Source organism: Pieris rapae, chromosome 2 (genome assembly GCF_905147795.1).
Source record: "Pieris rapae chromosome 2, ilPieRapa1.1, whole genome shotgun sequence".
NCBI classification, from domain to species: Eukaryota; Metazoa; Arthropoda; class Insecta; order Lepidoptera; family Pieridae; genus Pieris; species Pieris rapae.
In genome coordinates this window covers 1,178,601-1,199,388 of record NC_059510.1, presented here as the reverse complement: position 1 = coordinate 1,199,388, position 20,788 = coordinate 1,178,601, and the positions used below count along the sequence as shown (strand labels likewise).

The window sequence follows — 20,788 nt, the reverse complement described above, 5'->3', positions numbered from 1 at the left end:
TCTAAATTTATTTTTGGCACAGCCAATTTCTCCCCATGTCTACTACTTACTACATTCGATTTAAAAATATGTATATTTCTGTGTACGAACAGGGACATTTCTAATATATAAATACATGGAAGAGATAACACTTTGAGTCTCTTAAATAGAGGCACGCAACTATCGATGCAATTTGCTCCACAAATTGCTCTAATACATTTTTTTTGGGCCTTAAATACCCTATTCACTTCGACTGAATTTCCCCAAATTATAATTCCATATCTAATTATAGATGCAATATATGCATGATAAGCAGCTAATACCGCAGCATGGTTAACAGTTTCTCTTAGTCGTTTTAACACAAAAACAAAACGGTCTATTTTGTTCTGTAATTTTTCAATATGTGATTTCCAATTACAAAATTTATCTATCGTTATACCTAAAAATACACACTCGTTCATTATGTCCAGTTTATTGTGTTTATATTGTACGTCTATTAGTGTTTTAGAGTTATATGTCTGAAAATGAATTATGTTAGTTTTGGTCATGTTTATTTGTAGGTTATTTGAATTCATCCAGTTGATGGCGTCGTCTAGAGATTTAATTAAGTTGTTTTTTAAATCTTGGTCGTTTTTGCCTTTTATTATAAGTGTAGTGTCATCAGCAAATAGTATACAGTTCTGGTGTATAGCATCTGGGAGGTCATTTATGTATGTTAGAAAAAGTAGTGGGGCCAAAATACTGCCCTGAGGTGTTCCGTACTCATTTTTCTTATAGTTGGATCTATAGGTTTTTTGTTTTAGTTTACAAATCTTTGTTATTTCCACATATTGCATTCTATTTTCAAGGTAACTTTTCACCCAGTTATAGGCATTACCTCTTATTCCGTAGCATTCTAATTTTTTTAAAAGTCTTTCATGGCATACAAAGTCAAAAGCCTTTGTCATGTCTAAAAAGATGCAACCTACAAGCATTTTATGATTTAAGCATTCAGTAATTTGTTTAACTAGGGTAAAGCACGCAAGGGTAGTGGAACGATTTTTCCTGAAGCCAAATTGTTCTTTTTTTAGAATATCGTATGATAAAAAGAAATTCTCTATTTTATTATACATGACTTTTTCGAAAATTTTAGATAATATGGGAATTAAAGTTATTGGTCTATAATTAGTCATTTGTGTTTTTGCTCCTTTTTTATGTAATGGTTTGATAATTGATATTTTTAGTTTTTCAGGAAAGATCCCTTCTACTATCGATAGATTAATTATGTATGTCAGTGGATCAAGTAGGTATAATGCGCATGATTTAATTGTTTTGGTATCTAAATTATCGTATCCTGTAGATTTTGTATTTTTCAACGATGTAATAATTTTTAGTATATCCGTGTTATTTATGGGGGAAAGAAAAATACTTTTATGGTTTAGAGGGATTTTAGCTTCTGGCAAATTGTTTGTTTTATTTTTAGTAGGCAGTGAGGTAAAATAGTCATTAAAAAAGTTGCATATTTCATGCGGTGATTCATATGTTTTGTTATCGATATTAATTGCTTCTATTCCTGAATTAAATGTCATGTCTCGTGTATTAGTTTTAATTACATTCCAGGCTGCTCTAGTTTTGTTTTTTGCGGAATTTATGTATTCTGCATTATTAAGTTGATGGGATTTATGTATACATTTTTTTAAGATAGATGAGTATTTATTATATGCAGACTTATTTTGTTTTTTATTGTGCTTATTTAAATGATATTTTAGGTATAACGTTCTTTTTCTTATACAACATTTTTTTAGCGCTTTAGTAAAGAATCTATTTTTGATAGGCTTGAATGTATTTTTGATTTTTAAGATCGGAAAGCACAAATTGTAAAATAATGTTATAGTGTCATGGAAGTTGTCGAATGCTTCATTTGTTGTTGTGGAGCTGTATACGTCCGAGAAGGTAAGGCTTGATAGACACCTCATAAATGTATTAGTGTTTTCTCTATTGAGTTCTCGTCTGTATATATACCAGTACTTTGGGATATCTTTCAAGTTTTCGTTTTCTTCGAGTGTAAAAGTCAGCGATTGTGCGGTCTCATGGTCTGAAAGTGCCAAGTAGTGGAGGCTCGCTTGTGTGTCATTTATGTTACTTGCTATTAAGTCTAAGCAGGCGTTTTTACGTGTTGGGCGCTTTATATGATTTTGTAAATTATTATTTTGAAGAATAGAGATAAGTTCTCGGGAATTTTTATCATTTTTTAAAATATCAATGTTCCAGTCTCCACATAATATTAGTTTTTTGTTGCGTTTCCTGCATAGGTTACTTAAAAGTTGTTCTAAATTATATAAAAAAGGTGTTACATCTAACTTAGGAGTCCGGTAAATACATATTATTATTAAGTTGTATTTACTTATTTCAACGCCACAAAATTCGAATTGAAGAGGTATTGCGAGTCTAGGGTAACAAATTTCCTTGTATTTTAAATTGTTTTTTATTAAGACGCACGAACCTCCTCGGCGTTGGTTAGGCCGAGAAAATGAAGAGACTAATCTATAATTATTTATCTTAACGTTGGATTCACTACCTTGTTTAATAAAAGTTTCTGTGAAACATATGATGTCTACATTTCCTAAATTTCTTTGCAGGTCTATGATGGCTATATTAATCAGATCTTGTTTGTTAAGCAACCCTGCTATATTTTGATGGATGAGTCTTAATTTATTTTGCTTATTAGTTGCAACGAAAAAAATTCTCACCGGAAGGCTGGTTTTTATTTATAATATTGGTACTTGGCATTTTAAAAAAATTTGTTATTTTTAATTGTACAGTGCGAGTTGAGTTTGTGTGACTATGGATGGATTTATTGTTGAGATTTGTCTTATGCTGTGTATAATATCGAATGTACTCGATTTCCGCGTTTATCTTATCACATAAATTGAAGAGGTGTTTTGTATGAGAATAGGGTGTGTTTTTATCGTATTTCGAGTGGCGTATTTTTAAGTAGTGGCAATATTTATAATTAGATATTATAGATTCTAAATGAAAGTTAATTAATTTTACATTTAAGTGAGTATTATACTGTACATTTGTTATAAACACCTTTTGCTGTCGCAGTAGGTATAGCACATTACACAATTGTGCGATGAAGGCATAAGGCCGTTTATCATTTGCACCTATTACCAACATTACAATGTCCTTGGGCTTAATTATGGACTTATTAATCTCACCAATACAGCTACTAAGAATCTGTGCACTAGTAGCATTGGGCTTTATAAACGAAGTTATTTTGTAATTTTCCTTTTGCATATTTGATCTTGATTTTATTAGTTTATGTGTTAAGCCACAAGCTTGCTGATCCCCAAATATTATTATTTTGGGTTGATTTTCTATTGCTTGACCATTTACCGTCTTGACATTGTCGTTTTGAATATCTGATTTTGTTGTTCTTATAGTGACATCTATTGGCAGCTCCCTAATATTCTGATTGTGGTTTTCAATATTTGGTGGGAATTCTTGTATACTGCGCTTTTTAAGTTCTTTATATTTGGAAGGGCAGTGACTGCAGGCGGATTCTGCATTTTCTTGGTTTTGCTTTTGTGGTAATGTGTTGGCAGTAATATTATTGGAAGGTGAAGAATAATTTTGTTTTAGTTTATTTATAGTTTCCTTCTGTTGTATAATTTCAAGGCTTTTGGTGGAATTTTCAAGTGATAGGTTCTTAATTTTTTGATGTGCTGAATCTAATTCTAATTTTAATTTTTTTATTTGCTCCAGTAATTCGTAATGTTCATCTAAACCTCTCGTAGATATTTCTGGTAAACTTCTTGGATCAGAAAAGTCATAGTTTGATTGAGCAGAACTAGATGAAATGTTAAGTGATTCAATAGATCTTCTTTGCTTTCTTCTTTTGGTAACATAGTCGTTTTCCATTATTAAAAAAAAAAAAAAAAATGAAAATATGATTAACAGACGTTTGGCTTGAACCGACGTGATTCGAACCAGGACACGTAATAGTAACCTATGTATCTGAGGTAAGTCGATAGTACCATTAGCCAACAGGCCTATTACGTATGCTTCGAAGTTAACTATTATATTTATATTTGTGTAAATTGCGTTGAAAAAACGTTAGAATTCAACTGACGTGAGTCACATCGAAGAACAAAGGATTCACTTAATTTTTAAGTTTCTTCACTTTTATTGCAGTTTACTAGTTTGTAGCACTTCACCGGTAAGGTTGTCACTTTTTAAGTTTGTAAATTGATTGGGAATTGTATTTTTAAGCAAAATATGGTTTTATGTAAAATGTTAGGGGCCAAACATTTTATTGTTAATATTGTCACTGTTTCATAAAGAAGTACTTGTTTAATATTACCATCACAAAGATAACTTTTACAAACTTCACTGATTAACTTTTTGATTGAAATAATGCAATGAAACTATTTATAAACAATAAAATACACGGAGCTATTGTTTACAGACCAGCGCCATCTTGTTTTGTATGACTCATGTATGACTCATGTTTGTATGACTCATGTATGTTACAATATATTTTGAAGAATGTTCTTCATAAATAAATGTTTTCTACCAGATCGACGATGACTCTGCGTGCAAGAAACACCCGTTCGCGACGGAAACGAACCAGTTCTGCTGGGAGAATATTGATGTGTCAAATTTTCTGAATCTCCACTCGCTGGGCAATCATGAAGACTTCTGCCTGGCCTATATGTTCACTTATCGGGACTTCACTGGTGGAACTCTGGGTATGTTATGCTAAATTCGGACACGGCACCAGAAATCATTGAATTTCTAACCTAAAAAATACTTAAGAAATGAGCGTGCTTCATCTCAAATTCCGACAATGTTCTTGAGCCTTCTGGAAATATCCATGGACAGGATTACTTAATATCGAGTGAGACGTATTTGCCGTCTGCCCTTTTTCATACAAAAAAATAATAATAGGTTTAAATACATTTTTTCTCAAAAGAGACAAAAATGCCACTTACATGAGAATAATACTTAGAATAGTATAAAAGTAATAATATATAATATAGTCGTTCTTATGATAATCACAATAAAACGATAGCCGTGCATGCAATAAACTTAAAAGTAACCAAAGAAAAATGAATTAAAAGTAATTTTAAGAAATAAATTTCAAAGTAATTTTGTCTATAATCTTGTAATCAATTTGAATGAATTGAAAAGTTATTTTTTTTATATCTGCGGGTAGTTTATTATACAGTTGTGCGTCTTCGTAGGTAACCTTTGCCGTATTTTAGGTAATGCAAGATAATTGCTTCGACGCATACTTCTATGAGTCACACGTTGATTTTAGATTAATTTAAACTAATAACACAGAAGATATCTCTATTTCAGAATTATCATCCTTTAATGAGAAATATATCGAAAACAACATATCGTACTTGTTACGGGGATGTGCAAACTGCGTAGTTTTTGTTAAATTTTCCGGTCCCATCTGAAATCAACTACTTTACTTTACTTACTACTTAGCTGTAGTCCTATCATATTTTTTCTTATCCACATATTATTAAGTCGTTGGAAACAACTTAAACAAAGGGAAAATAAATAAGTAATATTTTATGCATGTAGGCCTATTAGCTTGAACGTGCAATTCTAATGTGGGTATTTAACATTCGCTCAGAAACATCGGGACGAAACCCAGTATGAAACCCAAAAAGTCGACAGCGTATGTCAGGCACAGACTGATCAAGTACTCGCCTATTAGATTAACAAATGATCATGAAACAGATGCAAATCTGAGGCCTAGAACTAACAACGTGGAAAAAAATATTTCTAATACCTCATTTAATTCCTTAGGTCTGGCCTGGGTAGCGAGCGCAAGTGGCGCCTCTGGGGGCATCTGCGAGAAATACAAAACCTACACCGAAACCACTGGGGGTCTATACCAAAGCACCAAGAGGTCACTCAACACTGGTATCATCACATTCGTCAACTACAACAGCAGGGTGCCGCCTAAGGTCAGCCAGCTTACGTTGGCACACGAGATTGGACACAATTTTGGATCGCCGGTAAGATTTTTATACCTTTTTGATTGGAAAAATCTTATAGTGAAAAAATTTTAATTTGACACATAAACTTTCTTAGTTTCCTTTTGATAGCATCGTCATCAGTGGGCGTGATATTTTGTAGCGAAACCAGAGAGATTGTTGGTGGCGCCGTGGGGTTTTAGTGGGTATGCACATTGGCGGGTCCCACATAACCCTTCACCACCAGGCAACCGTGCCGCGGGGGGTATGCGTAACGCATTTCCCCACGAAAAAAAAGTGGGCGTGATCTGGATTACATGTGATAGATAGATGGTACAATATTAAATTTTAAGTTATTTCCACTTAAGCCTAAATTATGATGATCAGCGGGTTCAAGGCACCAATCTCTTAGATCCAACTCGGTCCAACGGGTATTAACCACTATGCTTTATCTAATCCTGCAAAAAGAAATCTGACGCGTTCCCCCGAACGCAATGTCGAAAAGTCAAGATGGCGCGCGCCCTTTCTATAGCAATAGTCGTCCTTTATTATATATAGATATATACAAAGTTTTTTTATACATGTATCTTCACTAAGTCATGGTGCATTACAATATAGCCTAACCTAAAACTAATAAGTCTAACCTTCTAAAAAGGATTTTTATATGATATATACAAAGTGAAAAACAATTTTGCAGCATGACTACCCGTCAGATTGTCGTCCTGGAGGCCAGCAAGGGAATTTCATTATGTTCGCATCCGCGACCTCTGGTGACAGGCCCAACAATAGCAGGTTTTCAACCTGCTCTGTCAGCAACATCAGCGCTGTATTGGACGCTGTCAGGGATGGAAGGAAAAGGGACTGTCTAAAGGAAAGCGCTGGAGCGTTCTGCGGCAATAAGATTGTCGAGGTCGGAGAGGAGTGTGATTGTGGTGAGTTAGCGTTTAGTAATTTTAACGAGTCGTATATTTTTCTATAGAACTGTTGATTTTATTAATATGTATCAGATTCATTGATCATTTCTAACAGGAAGGTGATCAACCTTATGTGAACCGCTGAAAACTGTTTGGGCCATGCCGGTTTTCTCTCGATGTTTTCAAGATACGAGCGGGTGTAAAATGTGCACATAAAAAGAAAAGACTATTGGTGGGGCCGGGAATCGATTATTTCATTGCTTATACCACCGCCCATGGACACTCAATGCCACAGGGCTCACGAGTGTGGTTCCGGCCTTTAAAAATAGTACGCTCTTTTGAAGGACCCTTAGTGGAATTGGAAATACGTGTTGGTTGCTATGATTACTTCAATGGAAAACTAGTTCCACAAAGTGGTGGTGCGTGGCAAACTGCCCTAAAATTCTTAGTTGTGGAAGGAAGGTCGCCAAGGTGATACGGGTGGAATTTCGTATTCTGCCTCGACATCCGATGATGAAACTCAGCCAACGAGAGTTGCACGTTGAAATCAACACTGCTCAGTAGAAGTTTTGTCGAATTACATAATATATTAAACACTGCAATAAAATGTTTTTTTTATAATAGTTCCATTCGTGTTCTCTAGGTTATGACGAAATCGAGTGTAAGGACCGTTGCTGTTATCCTCGACAAGTGAGCACATATGACCTTGAGCGGAACTCGTCGGCTAAGGGCTGTCAGAGACGGGCCAACACGCAGTGCAGGTATTAAAGAGTTTCTTATATTAAAGAAAAAACCAACTAAACTCTGATTTTTCATTCCGTAGAATTCTGACATTTTATGAGTATTAAAAAGTTCTTTGTGGGCAAAAAAAATATTAAAGTATTTTTTTATTATCCTTATCTACAATATTATTTACCTTATCTACAAAAAGGTAAATAAATATTTATGTACTCAAGTGGCCTAATATAAAAATAACAAATATGTATTTTTATTTATTTTTGTTATTTAGCTGGTATCACTGCCTACTAATTCCAGGATTTGTAAACCTTAAAAAAAATTTAATCTTTACCGGTGCGTTATTTACTGTTTGTAATGAAAAGTGACGTAATTATCACTCGCCGTACCACCACGTACTATGGAGCACCGCACTTAATAAAATGAATACATTCACTAACAAATAAAATGCAGATATTCAAACTCGTATTGAAATTGGAAAATGTTCGGCCAAAAAGGTTTGTAATCTCTGACATGTCAAAAAATGATATCTGTCAGAATTCTACGGAATAAAAATTAGAGTATATTAGATCTTTTATTTTAAACATTGGTGATTAATAAATAGTCAATGCTTTAATAAAACAATTCTATAACCCCATGCAGCATACCTTTCTCAAATCTAAAGAAAATTATGATCGTTCTCGAATGGCACTTCAATGAGATATTTCTCCCCAGCCCGTCCCAAGGCCCGTGCTGTCACGCGCAGACCTGTCAGTTCGTGTTGGCCTTCCGCAATCAGACGTGTCGTGAAGCGACGGAGTGCAGCCACGCGTCCTACTGCTCCGGACGCTCCGCTGACTGTCCCAACCCCAGGTCTTTGCCTGATCATACCAAGTGTAATAATGGTGAGTTCCAATTAGAAGTTTACTTCTCTAACTTATGATATACTACTGCTTTATTATGTTCGAAGCTAGCAATTCCCAGGATTTTCCTCAAAATTCTAAACATTTTTTTGGAGTTCTTCACTTTCCAAGTGCTTAAAGTGTGTTTTTTGGAATTAAAAATATATCATTTAAGAAATGCAAAGAAGTATTGGTCTAAGTCGTAGGTTCGATCCCTGACTGTGCACCTTGGACTTTCTTTTTATGTGCGCGTTGAACATTCGCTCGAACGGTGAAGGAACACATTATGTGGAAACCGACATGTCTTGGACCCAAAAAGTCGACAGCGTATGTCAGGCACAGGAGGCTGATCACTTACTTATCTTTGCTTAGATTGACACATGATAATGAAAATGATACTGACATCTGATGCCCAGACCTAAAGAGATTGTAGCGTCACTATACTTCTTCTCACTGTCAAAAATGATTCCAGGTACTCAGCTATGCATAAAGGGCGATTGCAGCGGTTCCATGTGTCTCGCGTGGAACATGAAGGAGTGCTTCCTTTCCTCGTCTCCCACCAAAATCGGGGATGGGGTCACGGCAGTTGTCAACCGCAGGGCCTTGTGCCAACTCGCGTGTCAGACGGGGCCGGAGCCGGACTCCTGTCGCAGTACGGCAGACTTCGCGAAGCAAGTGGGTCTGCCCAGTGAGGGCATCAGTTTGAGACCTGGATCGCCGTGTGACAATTTCCAGGTATGAAAACTCTCTCTCTCTCTTTCTCTCTGGTCTACTTATTGTGAAATGTAATGCATGTGACGCAGAAATCTCATCAACTTGGTTATGAAGAGAAATAAATGATCACGAAACGGATTCAATAATCTTAGGTCAAGATTTCCTGCCCGTTTGCCCCCCCATGTTATGTAATGGGCACGCTGGGTCCGTATGAAGAGTTGAACAAAAAAATTTTTTTTAATTTAAATGTAATAATCTTAAACGAACGAAAACTTGAAATCGCACGAAACATCGATGAAATAATTGCATGCTTTTATGAATAAACTTGAATCATTTGTATTGAATTATCAATGTTTCATATTTTAAGAAAGAGCATAGGTCAATCGAGTGGAAGAGAAATAGATACGGCGCTAGCGTACCGTGAGCGTAACGGGACAATGATTCATAGTTTTTCATACGTGCAGCCGGTTCAATGGTTTATAAGACCTTATTATGTCAAAAGAAAAAAAATGACTTAAAATAAATTATTTAGAATTTTCGGAATATCCTAACAAACCCTTCAAATAGTAAAACTTCAAAATTTAATTAAATTAATTTATTTTAATAATAATAATAATAATTAATTAATTTAATTTAATTTAATTAGAAAATAATTTTTTAATTGTGAATATGAATTAGCATTCAGTTAAATGAATTGATTTATATACTTATTTACACTATTGTGTAATCAGTAACTAAGTTCCGTGATTTTTATCTAATGTAACACAAAAATTATAAAACACCCGCGATAAAGAAAATTTAAAATCACGTTAGGATCAAACCCGCCTTTACCGGAGATGGCGTGGTCTTTAAATTCGTACTTCCCTCATGACTTTCAGGCGATTGACCCTGAAGGTCAACGGATCCCATTAATATAAGAAAGGAACGTCTCCCTATAGACCTGATTTCCACTCCTGGTGGATCATATCTTTAGGATTATGCTGCTATCTGTGTACATAGGTTTTAACTAAAATGTTACTTTGTGTTATAATGGCTTCCAACATGTGTACAAATTGAACAATAAAAATAAATTTCAGGGTTATTGCGATGTGTTCCTAAAATGTCGGGCAGTGGACGCCGAAGGCCCTCTAGTCCGGCTGAAGAACCTCCTCTTGAACCGCGAGACCCTCCAGACCTTGCAAGAGTGGGTGACCGAAAAGTGGTGGGCAGTTCTACTCGGCGGGGTCACCCTTGTGGTGCTAATGGGGGCTTTTGTCAAGTGCTGCGCCGTTCATACGCCTTCCTCGAACCCCAAGCGACCGCCGGCCAGGTGACTTATTTCATTTAAACCCATAATTCTCGAACCAAGAGTTCGGTCTTTAGAACAATCGCATTGTCAGAAGGCTCGCAAATGCATTGCCGGATTTTTGATAGTAGTAGTATTTAAAAACGTAAATTCATATACTAAAATAAAACTGAAAGCAAAAAACCTCGATATTATAATTTAAGGAGTCGAGACAACAATATATGTAAAGCGTTTGTGCATGGAAACCATAGTGAACTATATAAAATGTATACGATATTTATTATTTTTTTAAACTATTAATGTAATATAACTTATTACAAACTATATCTAATACCCCATATTATACTATGATTTTAATATTTACTTGGAAAAGATGAATGAATAAGAAAAGGTATTTTGTTCAGTTTTTAGAAGTTAACAGAAGGTATTTAATTGATTCCAAATTTACAATTACTACGAAGCAAATTCGCAAGTCAAGGGCATGGATCAAGACGATTCTCTAATCGGTAAAAATGGAAAAAGAAATGCCCACAATTGTCTTATTTCGTGTACTCACGCAAAAAAAATACATATGTCAATAAAGTATTCTTTAAAACCTTTTCAGCTTTCTAAATCGATAAATTGAAATTTATTTACAGACGTCTGTCCGAAACTTTACGACGTCCGATGAACACTTTGCGTCGGATGCGTGGAGGCAACGCAGAGCCGCGACGCGCAGGCCACGCCCCTCCGCGGCCTGGTCACCGCAGAGCCAGGAACCACAAGGGCTACGCCCCCCCACTCACCTATACTGCCCGGGAGCTCGGTGAGCTATTCAATTTTCATTCATCAAGTGTGTCAAAAAACCTTGGCCTTAATTTTCTACATCTGTTTTATGATTACTTTTTAATAGGGCAGTAGGTGATAAGCCTTTTGTGTCTGACAAATGCCGTCAGTCTTCTGACAGTTTCTAAGATCTGAACGTACGAGCAAGTGTTAATTACGCACATAAAAGCCTATTTGTGCTCAGAGGAGAATCTCAATTCTGCTCACGATACCAATACGTAGTAGTAATTGTCCAGTGACGTCACAATCTTATATGGAGAGGATATAAACAGGTTTTTCAAGTACGGTTTCTTACTACACGCAGAAGTTAACTAGGCACCATCGCCGGTGTCATTATCGCCAAATCAGGTACCATATTGATTTGTGTGTGTAGTAAATAAAAGCTTTAAAAAATCTCGCAAATTAAGTCCTCTAAATATCTCTTCCCACTAAACAGGTGCGGGTGGGCCAGGCCCGAGCGGGCGTCGCGAACCGTACGCCAACGCGTATCCGCAGGCGTACGAGATGCGTCCGGCGCACAAGGTCTGACACAGCGTTCTGCCGCTGCTCTGCTACTTGCAGCACGCACACACGCACACACACCTCTCGTGAACACACACACGATTACTTTTAGCGAGGCCTTCGATATTACCGTGCGTTTACTTTTGTAGGGATTTGTATAAAATTACAGTTGGTTAGTTAAGTTTTAAATTTATATAAGTCTTTTGTTCCATTATGAGAAATAATCACAAAAATATCGCGGTAGTATGGAGATTATATCGTATTTGCCTAACGAATGAACCATGTAAATTGTCATATATATCAAATAACTGCTTAATTATAGTCTGTCAGAAGTGTACTGAAATACTATAATCAATACAAAAAACGATTTTTTGCTTAAAACCTGGAAAAATGTTTTATCGAAAGCAATGCTAAAAGTATGGAATTCCGATGTTCGCTGCCACATTTTAATTTAAAGCATTTAAACTATTAAGCGATTAAAGACAGTGTATTTTACAGTATTATTTCATGTCTCGGAGAGAAGACAAGTTAATTGAGACCTTGGAGACCATAAGTTTAACTTTGTCAAGTTGTGAGGGCGTCTCAAGTCTATCTCCGGGGCAAATCCGAGTTGTTCAGTAGGAATAGTACTACTGAACAACTATACATTTGTTCTCATGTTCACGAGCCATTGAAACAGGGCGGAACTGTTTCTAAAACGTTATAAAATTACAAAAATTTGATAGCGTAAATATCTCTATGCAATCAGTTTTAGGGAGAATTAATTTACATTTATTAGCATTTTAGTTGTTGCTCTTTTGACGTGACAACATCTGATAAATCGATGAAAGCCGGCGACACGAAAAAGCATGACGCATTGTCCCGTTACGCTCATTGTACGCTTGCGCCGCATCTATCTCTCTTCCACTCGATTTGTATATGCGTCCGAGGATTCCCTCTTTGTATCCATACAAAATACTGATAATTCAATATTATTCAAAAAAGTATGCAATCATTTCATCAATGTTTTGTTTTGACGTTATCAAGTTAAACTATCGACTTTACAGACAACAACTTTTTAATATTCTTTCGATATGTAAAGGTCCTTATCAACTTAGTTTAAACTTCTCTTTAGAAACAGTTTCGGCGCAACCATAATTGACCATAAGTTTGACATTCATCAAAATGCGTCAACTATTTGTATGAAAAACTTTAAAATTCATAAAAAAATATTTCAAACTTATGGAAAATGTTATTTTGTGTTCAATAAGAGCTGTAGCTAGGCCCATTTTACCGCATCGTGTTCTGAAATTAGCTATTATTTTTATATCGAAATCTCTTCAGTCGGCCGTACCGACACGTGTGTATATTTTGTATATAATCAACATATACAATGTAAAAATATCAAATAATCGTACTGTTATTAGTTAGTAATCCGTTATTTTACTGGAATCTCCATAATTGTAATTTTATATGTCATTATTTGTAGATGTGAGAAGTCTAGGTGCCATGTAGAGATTTGCGGTTAGGATTCCGATCGGAAAGCATTTGAATTCCGAGTCGTCTGTCAATCTCAATTTTATATCACCAATAAAATCTATCTATCCTAATAGTTTAACTATTAATAGTTAAATGAAGTGGCAGTGACTTTTGAAGTAATCATGAACAACTCTGAGAGCGGGTGTTTCGAATTCTTTCCGTACGTAATGTTTCAAAGCAATATGACTCGAAAATTGTCACAAAATTATCATTAACGGGCTCATTACGTATACGGCCCGAAAAGGTTGTTTTGAAGCTCAAATTTGGCCCAATAGATTACAATTAGTCTTCCTATGGCAATTAGTTTAATTTCGTAGATATAAAGACATTGCCAAATGATCAAAATGTTTTAGACTGATCTTTCGATATTCAGCTTGTTTAAGCGTTTTAAAGTCCAGCTCAAAATTTAATTTAGGTGAAAAATGAAAAGCTCCAATCGTATTGCATCAAGTATTAAAGTGTACAGTTGAATTGATCTCTCCTAGGTAATTCGTTTCTTACTCCGTCGTGCAAGCCAAAGAGCATGATGTTTTATTATTTTCTATATATTAAGGATAGTTCTCGTCTAAGTGTACCGTGTTAATGCCATTTTTTAGGATCGATATGCATTGTAAGCATTGTATATTTGTATGTATGGATGAATGAGTGGCGACTCGACCAATTGACTCGCGACGCGCCTTTCGCGTAGTAATGGCATTATTTCTCCTAAGTGTAAGCTAGTTTACCGTTATAGAATATTTAAACAGACAATGTGAATATTTTTAATTAACAAGATAAATGTTACAACATGTGATTTCAAAATAACAAAAAAATACAATAAATTTTACATGATCTTATTTTGGTGTTTTTTTTTTCTTCCCTTTCCGACACTGTCCTTGTGATGCCCACGTGCAGAAGCCGTCAAATAAATTAAAGAAAACGATGTTTCAGGAGATCTTTCACTTCCTTGTAATTGAAAACATATTTTATTTAACAAAACCAGACTTTGTCTAATTTGTGTATGAACACTGAAATCTTCAACAAATAAAGTCATGTATAGTTATTTATAAACACGACATCTTCAAAGTCGGTAGACAGGAACTGTCGTCATGATTTTTATATCCGTATTTTTTTAATATTTTGATTAAAATCACACTTCCTGAACTCTGAATTATTAAGATTTTACAATATAAGACATAGTACCTATATCTTATTAGTTTATACGCTGCTATAACATGATTCCTAGTGAAATATTGGAACTGCCTCTCAACAGATTCAAAATACATTAAAAAAACCACACAGTTAATGACTACCTAGAAGATAAAAACGCTTGGCAATAATTCTAATTATCACTACATAGTATAAAACAAAGTCGCTTTCTCTGTCCCTATGTCTCTTTGTATGCTTAAATCTTTGAAACTACGCAAAGGATTTTGATGCTTTTTTTTAATGGATAGGGATTCAAGAGGAACGTTTATATGTATAATAACATCCATTAAGTAGTGGAGAAGTACTGTTATTTTTGAGGTTTCTAATGTGATGTCGTAAATAATTACATTTTTTCCGCTTACATTGCAAACGCAGGCTGAACCCTACGAGTTTTATCAAAATAATGTACTAAGTATTGTACACATTGAAAAGGTCTACAGAAAAGTCCCTGATCGTATATGTCTATCTCTTATGGATAACCCACATTTTTATATACAACGTTCACAGATTTTCTGTAGTGTATTTAGAATCAGCATTGCATCCGTGCGAAGCCGGGGCGGGTCGCTAGTATTGTTATAATTTGCTTTGTTCTCTTGGAATTGTTGTAAATGTAATGTAATGGTGAATGTGGTAAATCACAGAACAGATTTTTATTTTTACTTATGTAACTTAAATGACGTGGTTTGTCACATTTTCTTTTGAATTATTGTATGTAAAGGGAGGTTAAAACTTGCTGAGTTTCTTGCCCGTTCTTCTCGGAACAAGACCTCCTGGTAGTCTTGCGAACGGATGGCGTAGTTTTGCTCTTTCGCTAATTTTGTAAACGTTTTTGACATTCATAAGCATACCTTAAGTCGCATCTAAATTAAATAAATAATTTTTTATTTTGAAAGAAGTTGAACGAACGTAAAGCAGCTGAAATACTTAACAACAAGTGAAATTGTAAATTTTTTCCATGGTTAAGAACTAAAAAAGGAACACAGAAAATATCAACACTGATCGGTCCAAGGCTAATTAAAACGAAATATACTATTTAAAAAATTTATTGTATGATTATATTATACAAGTTACATTAATTTGCGCATAATCTTGCTGTATGCAACATAATTAAAATTATTACAAAATACAGGGTGCACGTCATTTCTTGTGGGTGGGTTCAGAAAGAAGGCTTTTGAACTAAAAGTATTTAGTTTATTTAACTTAAAATATCCTATAAGTGCTATACCGCTTCGCCTTTCTCAGTGTAATAACCGTTAGACGCAAAACAAGTATTGACAGTGACAGAAGACTGACAAATGTTGGAATTGAATGTAATGGCAATAAACAACAAATGACTTAATAAAGTATGAGATGAAGTCTCTGTCAAATTAAAACAGACGAATTTTGGATGATACGGTAAAGCACCATCTATATTAAACTTAATTAAGGGAAGTGTTATTTCACAGATTTTAGAGATATTGTAATGAAAGTGAAATTGTAAAAAAGTATTGCCACGTAAAATATCAGAGAAAACAATAATAAAAGATCTGACAACTTCTAATAACGTAAACATTGTTTGCTTATAATTAAAGATCAACTACCCTAAACAATACTTATCTATCATGTAAAAATGTTATTAAAAGCACATGTATAAAAAGGCAAATATAAACTTAATTTCATAAATAATTATATTCAAAGTCATCCTACAAACGAAGCCTAAATAAATAGTCTATAATTTCGTTCATTATATGAGAAGGAATACTTAACCAGTCTTTAAAGCCTAGAAGAATGCAAATATGGAATTATTCATAATATTTGTTTGCTAACATTCATTTAAATCTTAGATAATTAACTCGTATCAGGTATTACGCGTGCATTAAAACGATTATTTCACAAGAACTACGGCTAAGATGTCTTTCCTAACACATAAGTGATATTCTTCTAATATCATCGGAACTAAGAATGCAATAGCATTTGTTCCTGCTTGTAAACTTCATGATAAGCGTTACGTATCAATACATAAGGGAAGCACGACTCTAGAAGATCCATAGTGAGGAAAGGAGACTCTTGCACGATAAGATCGAGAAGAAGATATACGGATTCCCGATTTTTTATCGCCTCTTTCTCTGTTTCTTGACCAAGCCGCAGCAATGACGATGACGCTAGTGCCAAGAATTCCTTCATTCTGTCTTCTATATCTCCTTGTCCGCAAATTGTGAAGAGGGCACCAAAGATATGATTGATTGCAGGAGCCATGCAATGAATGTTGTTTGCGTGTCCTTCAAGTGAAGGCCTGTAAAAGGAGCCCTCGCTTCTAGCGAGTCTTGGAAGGGAGACGGCTACAAAGACCATCAGAAGACACACTATCAGATGCTCCTCCTCCTCGACTTCGGCCTTGTGCTGTCGGAGAGCAGAAGCCAAAGTAGGGTCTACTTTGCATGGCAGGCCAGCCGCCGAACACATTTCTGATATGACACGCATAGGGTCACCACTAGGCAACTGCTGCTGGAAGTCCTTAATGGAACTGATCAGGAAGGGAATTCGCCGTTCCAAAACATCGAGTAAAGACTCTTGTGCTACTTGACGGAAGCTCAAAATAACTCCTATTATTGTCATCCTTTGCAGTACATTGTCAACTTGTTGCAACCGTTTGAATTGTTCTCGCATAATATCTGGTTTATCAAAGTTTGTTCTGAGCATTTGCAGTACTTCTTTGTTTTGCACCACCAGCTTTTTAAGCTCTTGGACTTGGCTCGCAATGTGCCACATTAGAGTTTCGCTTAATAGCTTCATTCCATACGGCCCTATTAATTCAGCTAAAGCTCTCAACTCATTGATGTCCGAATACTCTTCAGCATTGAAAGGAATTGCACCTTCAGCGGAAAGACTTACAAAAGCTTTTTGATTTATTGAGTAACAAATGTTGCCAGCGCTAACGCGTCGCAGTAATATTTCTGAATACCATTGCGTATATAGAGATGCTATTGTCTTTTCGCCATGACTGTCCATATTTTGCGTCTGTTGAAGCAAACAATTATTGAAGACACGCGTTATATCAATATGCACATAATTCTCAACCGTTTGAAGTACATTCATGTAAGCTCTTACACTGACAAGCAACTCTGATGGCTTAGCAATTTCACTTGTGTCTTGGTTAAACATTACCATTCCCACTAATGCTTTTGAAAATCTTGTTTCCAAATGTTGGTGTAAATACTCCCGGGGTGCAAATGTGTATTCCCAAACATTGACAGTTGAACAATAGTTTATAGCAAAACACAGTTCAGTTAATGCCATGTGCAATTTATCCATAGTAGTCAACTCCTCTCTTGTTTTCCTATAACTTTCTGCACCTGGTTTTACAATTTCAATGTGATTTTTCTTATTTTTATCTTTCTTCTTGCGATTTGCGAGATGAGCAATTGTTTGGGCACAATGTTTTGGAAGGAGCTTATCGCTCATTGTACATTGCTCGTCACAAATTGTTGTAATAATATTCTTGGCTTCCTTTGCCATTTCATCCAGATAAATGTTAACAACAGATAGACTTCTTTCCCTGATATGGTGCCTTTCTTCAGGGCATAATTCATGGGTGCAATTTTGGAAGTGACTGCAAATGAGAGGGAATGCAATAATGTAACGATTCTGTGCTGGGAACTCTAGGCACATGTGAAATTGACTTTCAAAAATTTTACTGTAAAAACAAAACAAAGATAAATCAGAGGTCTCAACCATAATTTCATCAAGGTTGTCAACCATTTTAGTGTGAAATACCATTTTATCAATGAACTGTGATAGTTCTCTTTGGTCAATAAGGCTGAATGGCGCTTTTGCTACTGATGTGTATGCTTGGAGGCGGAACCAATCTAAACGGAAGGCTCTAAAATCAAAGAGCTCATTGCTTTCAACTTGCTTTACACTCAAATTGGCCGCAGTGTTACATAATGAGGATAATATAATACTCTCATCTTCAGGGCATACTTGCAAATTTTGTATCATAAGATTCAAAGCAACAGCATCAAAACCAGATAAATACTGAACATAGTATCTTTGCATCACCTGACTGTATTTGCGGACTAATGCTCTCAATTCCTCCATATGGAAAAGCAACTCAGGGAGCTGTCTGTCCACTAAGTCTTCAGTAGCCTTTCCTTTAACCTTTTGTGGAGGATTATCGTTGTGTCTAAGAAGCCAAAATACTTCATCTCTAGCATAACATAGGCCAATAAATATAAGCAATGCCTTAGGACCCAGCAATCCTGGTTGGTCAGTAAGTATAAGACCCAATTCTTTCAATGCTGTTCTTAGGAACTTTCGCCGTTCTCTATGCTTATAACCAGCTTTTTGAACAGAGTGGTGATAGCAATCTTTGACTTCTGATATCCTCTTTCCATAGCCTTTAATACCATCAAAGAAACTCTGAATGTAGGAGTGTATATAAATAACCTCATCTCTGAATAAAGCGACAACCCAACCCGACTCTAATGCACTCACCCACATTTTGTTTGCATGGTCTTGTTGAAGCATCTGATGGCACATAGCAAAACCAAAGATGACCCATCTCTCTAGAGACTCAAGAGTTACATATTCACAAGACATAGTATTTGTTTCAGATGGTTTCAAAAGTAGAGCTGGGTTGCTGACTAAACTTAACTTTTGTTCAGAACGCCAATGTTCTGCAGTCAAGTTTCTAGCTGGATAAACATGCCACAGTGAATTCAATGCACTAGAAAGTACTTTTTGGTGGATCAAAAACTCTTCAGATAGTTTTTTTAAGGGTGTATCATAATCCACAATCAATTGACCTAATCTTGGAAAGCTTGGATCAATCTGACTGTGCACCATCTCATGTGCTGCATTAAACAAGCCAAGTACTGCTTTACGATCTTCTACTCTTGACAACAATATCATCAATGAAACATAGGTTGTGACTAAGTCAAGGTAATTTTTTGTAAGCTCAAAGTTTAATGTCAAGTCTAATGTAACTTGGCAAGCATCCATTATATTCAAAAGTTCACATACATTATCCTTGAAATCAAGTAGATCCACAAATGTGTAGTAATACAATGATAGTGATTTGATTATTTCATTTCTAATATTTGTTATTGCTTGAAGGCCTTTTACATCAATGTTTGGGAATCTTCTGACTATGTGCTTAATAGAAGACTCCAATGTTTTATCAGACAGGAAAGCCGGTTTAGATTTTGTATCGCCACATGCCTTTTTAATGTTATAAATTCTAGTGAGCATACCAATACCACGGTCATTTAGTATTATAAGTTTTTCAGCCAGCTTTTGCTGACTGATGTGAACTGATCTGGACATTGTAGACATTCTGAAATAAATTATACACATTATTTCGGTCTTTATTATAAAGAATAAAATTTAACTTTAAGTATTTTAGTCTAGAAGGGTCTAATAAAGGCCATAATGACTGTTAGCTTTAATAACGTTGATAATAAGAGGAAATAACGATAAACAATTTAATAGTTTTTTTATCTTAAACAAAGAAGATAAATACATAAGCCGTAGGTCGCAACATACTTGATCTAATTACAGTATTAGAAGAACTATTAACGTAACGACCGCGGTCACGGTATACCGATAGCTTTACTGTAAACGAGATAATATGCTCACCTGGATTTTGTCTCAGATTTAATAAGTTACAATTCCATTACTTAACACTTCCCGAAATATTTATGTAACTGTAGTTGATACACAAACTGAACCAATGTATATCTTTTCTACTTAACCATTTATTAAATTATTAAACAGGAAAAGGGAGTGTCGTATACATTTGCCTGTCCCCCCCGTAACTCGTTTACTAATCATTGACAGTACTCAGTAGATTGTTCATTGTCACATAAAATTTGTGAGTAATCGCGTTATAATACTAACAATACTAAATGTCAAAAACGACATTGAGTTCAACGCTGTAGGAGCAGATAACGCTGTCAGTTTTTATTTCGTAGATAATAAAGGTGGACTTGCAGGTTATATTATTGTTCTAGAAAGGAAAAAATACAAAGTACTTCACTGTTCACAAGAAATAAATTTCTTACTGAGAAGTTGACAACTTAACTCCGAGACCTTTTTAGAATACCTAAAGTAATTTGTTTAAATAAGGTAGCAGTTTTTTAAGATTATGTGTTATACTTTAAAATAAAATATAAAATTGTTGTAAGCAAATAAAAAATAATGCAAATTTTTCTTGTTTTATGGACAGGTGTAGGTAACCCCTAAGTGGGAGAATTTGACACGTTCTGACTTTTTATGTATGTATGTATCTCG

General features: G+C 35.2%; 2 protein-coding genes across 2 annotated transcripts in view; one reads left to right on the top strand and one right to left on the bottom strand.

Annotated features, from left to right (window-relative positions):
• The window catches only part of LOC110995601 (disintegrin and metalloproteinase domain-containing protein 10), an 87,580-nt gene extending 73,414 nt beyond the window's left edge, over positions 1-14,166 (top strand). The window contains exons 8-16 of the mRNA XM_022262850.2: positions 4,541-4,712; positions 5,788-5,999; positions 6,655-6,889; positions 7,515-7,632; positions 8,321-8,490; positions 8,960-9,222; positions 10,278-10,510; positions 11,125-11,291; positions 11,748-14,166. Coding sequence (XP_022118542.2) covers positions 4,541-4,712; positions 5,788-5,999; positions 6,655-6,889; positions 7,515-7,632; positions 8,321-8,490; positions 8,960-9,222; positions 10,278-10,510; positions 11,125-11,291; positions 11,748-11,839 — 1,662 coding nt within the window. The 3' untranslated portion in view covers positions 11,840-14,166. The remainder of the gene's footprint in view (positions 1-4,540; positions 4,713-5,787; positions 6,000-6,654; positions 6,890-7,514; positions 7,633-8,320; positions 8,491-8,959; positions 9,223-10,277; positions 10,511-11,124; positions 11,292-11,747) is intronic.
• A 1,379-nt stretch (positions 14,167-15,545) lies between these two features.
• Positions 15,546-20,338, bottom strand: LOC110995595 (membrane-associated protein Hem). Its single transcript, XM_022262834.2, has 2 exons — positions 20,135-20,338; positions 15,546-19,832 (listed from the first exon to the last, which is right to left on the bottom strand). Exon 2 carries the CDS (start codon positions 19,829-19,831, stop codon positions 16,454-16,456), a length of 3,378 nt encoding a protein of 1,125 aa, XP_022118526.1. The 5' UTR covers position 19,832; positions 20,135-20,338; the 3' UTR covers positions 15,546-16,453.
• Between the last annotated feature and the right edge of the window lie 450 nt (positions 20,339-20,788).

Excerpts from the sequence above, each read along its gene's own strand:
- LOC110995595 (XM_022262834.2), bottom strand. The coding sequence starts at position 19,831 with ATGTCTACAATGTCCAGATCAGTTCACATCAGTCAGCAAAAGCTGGCT.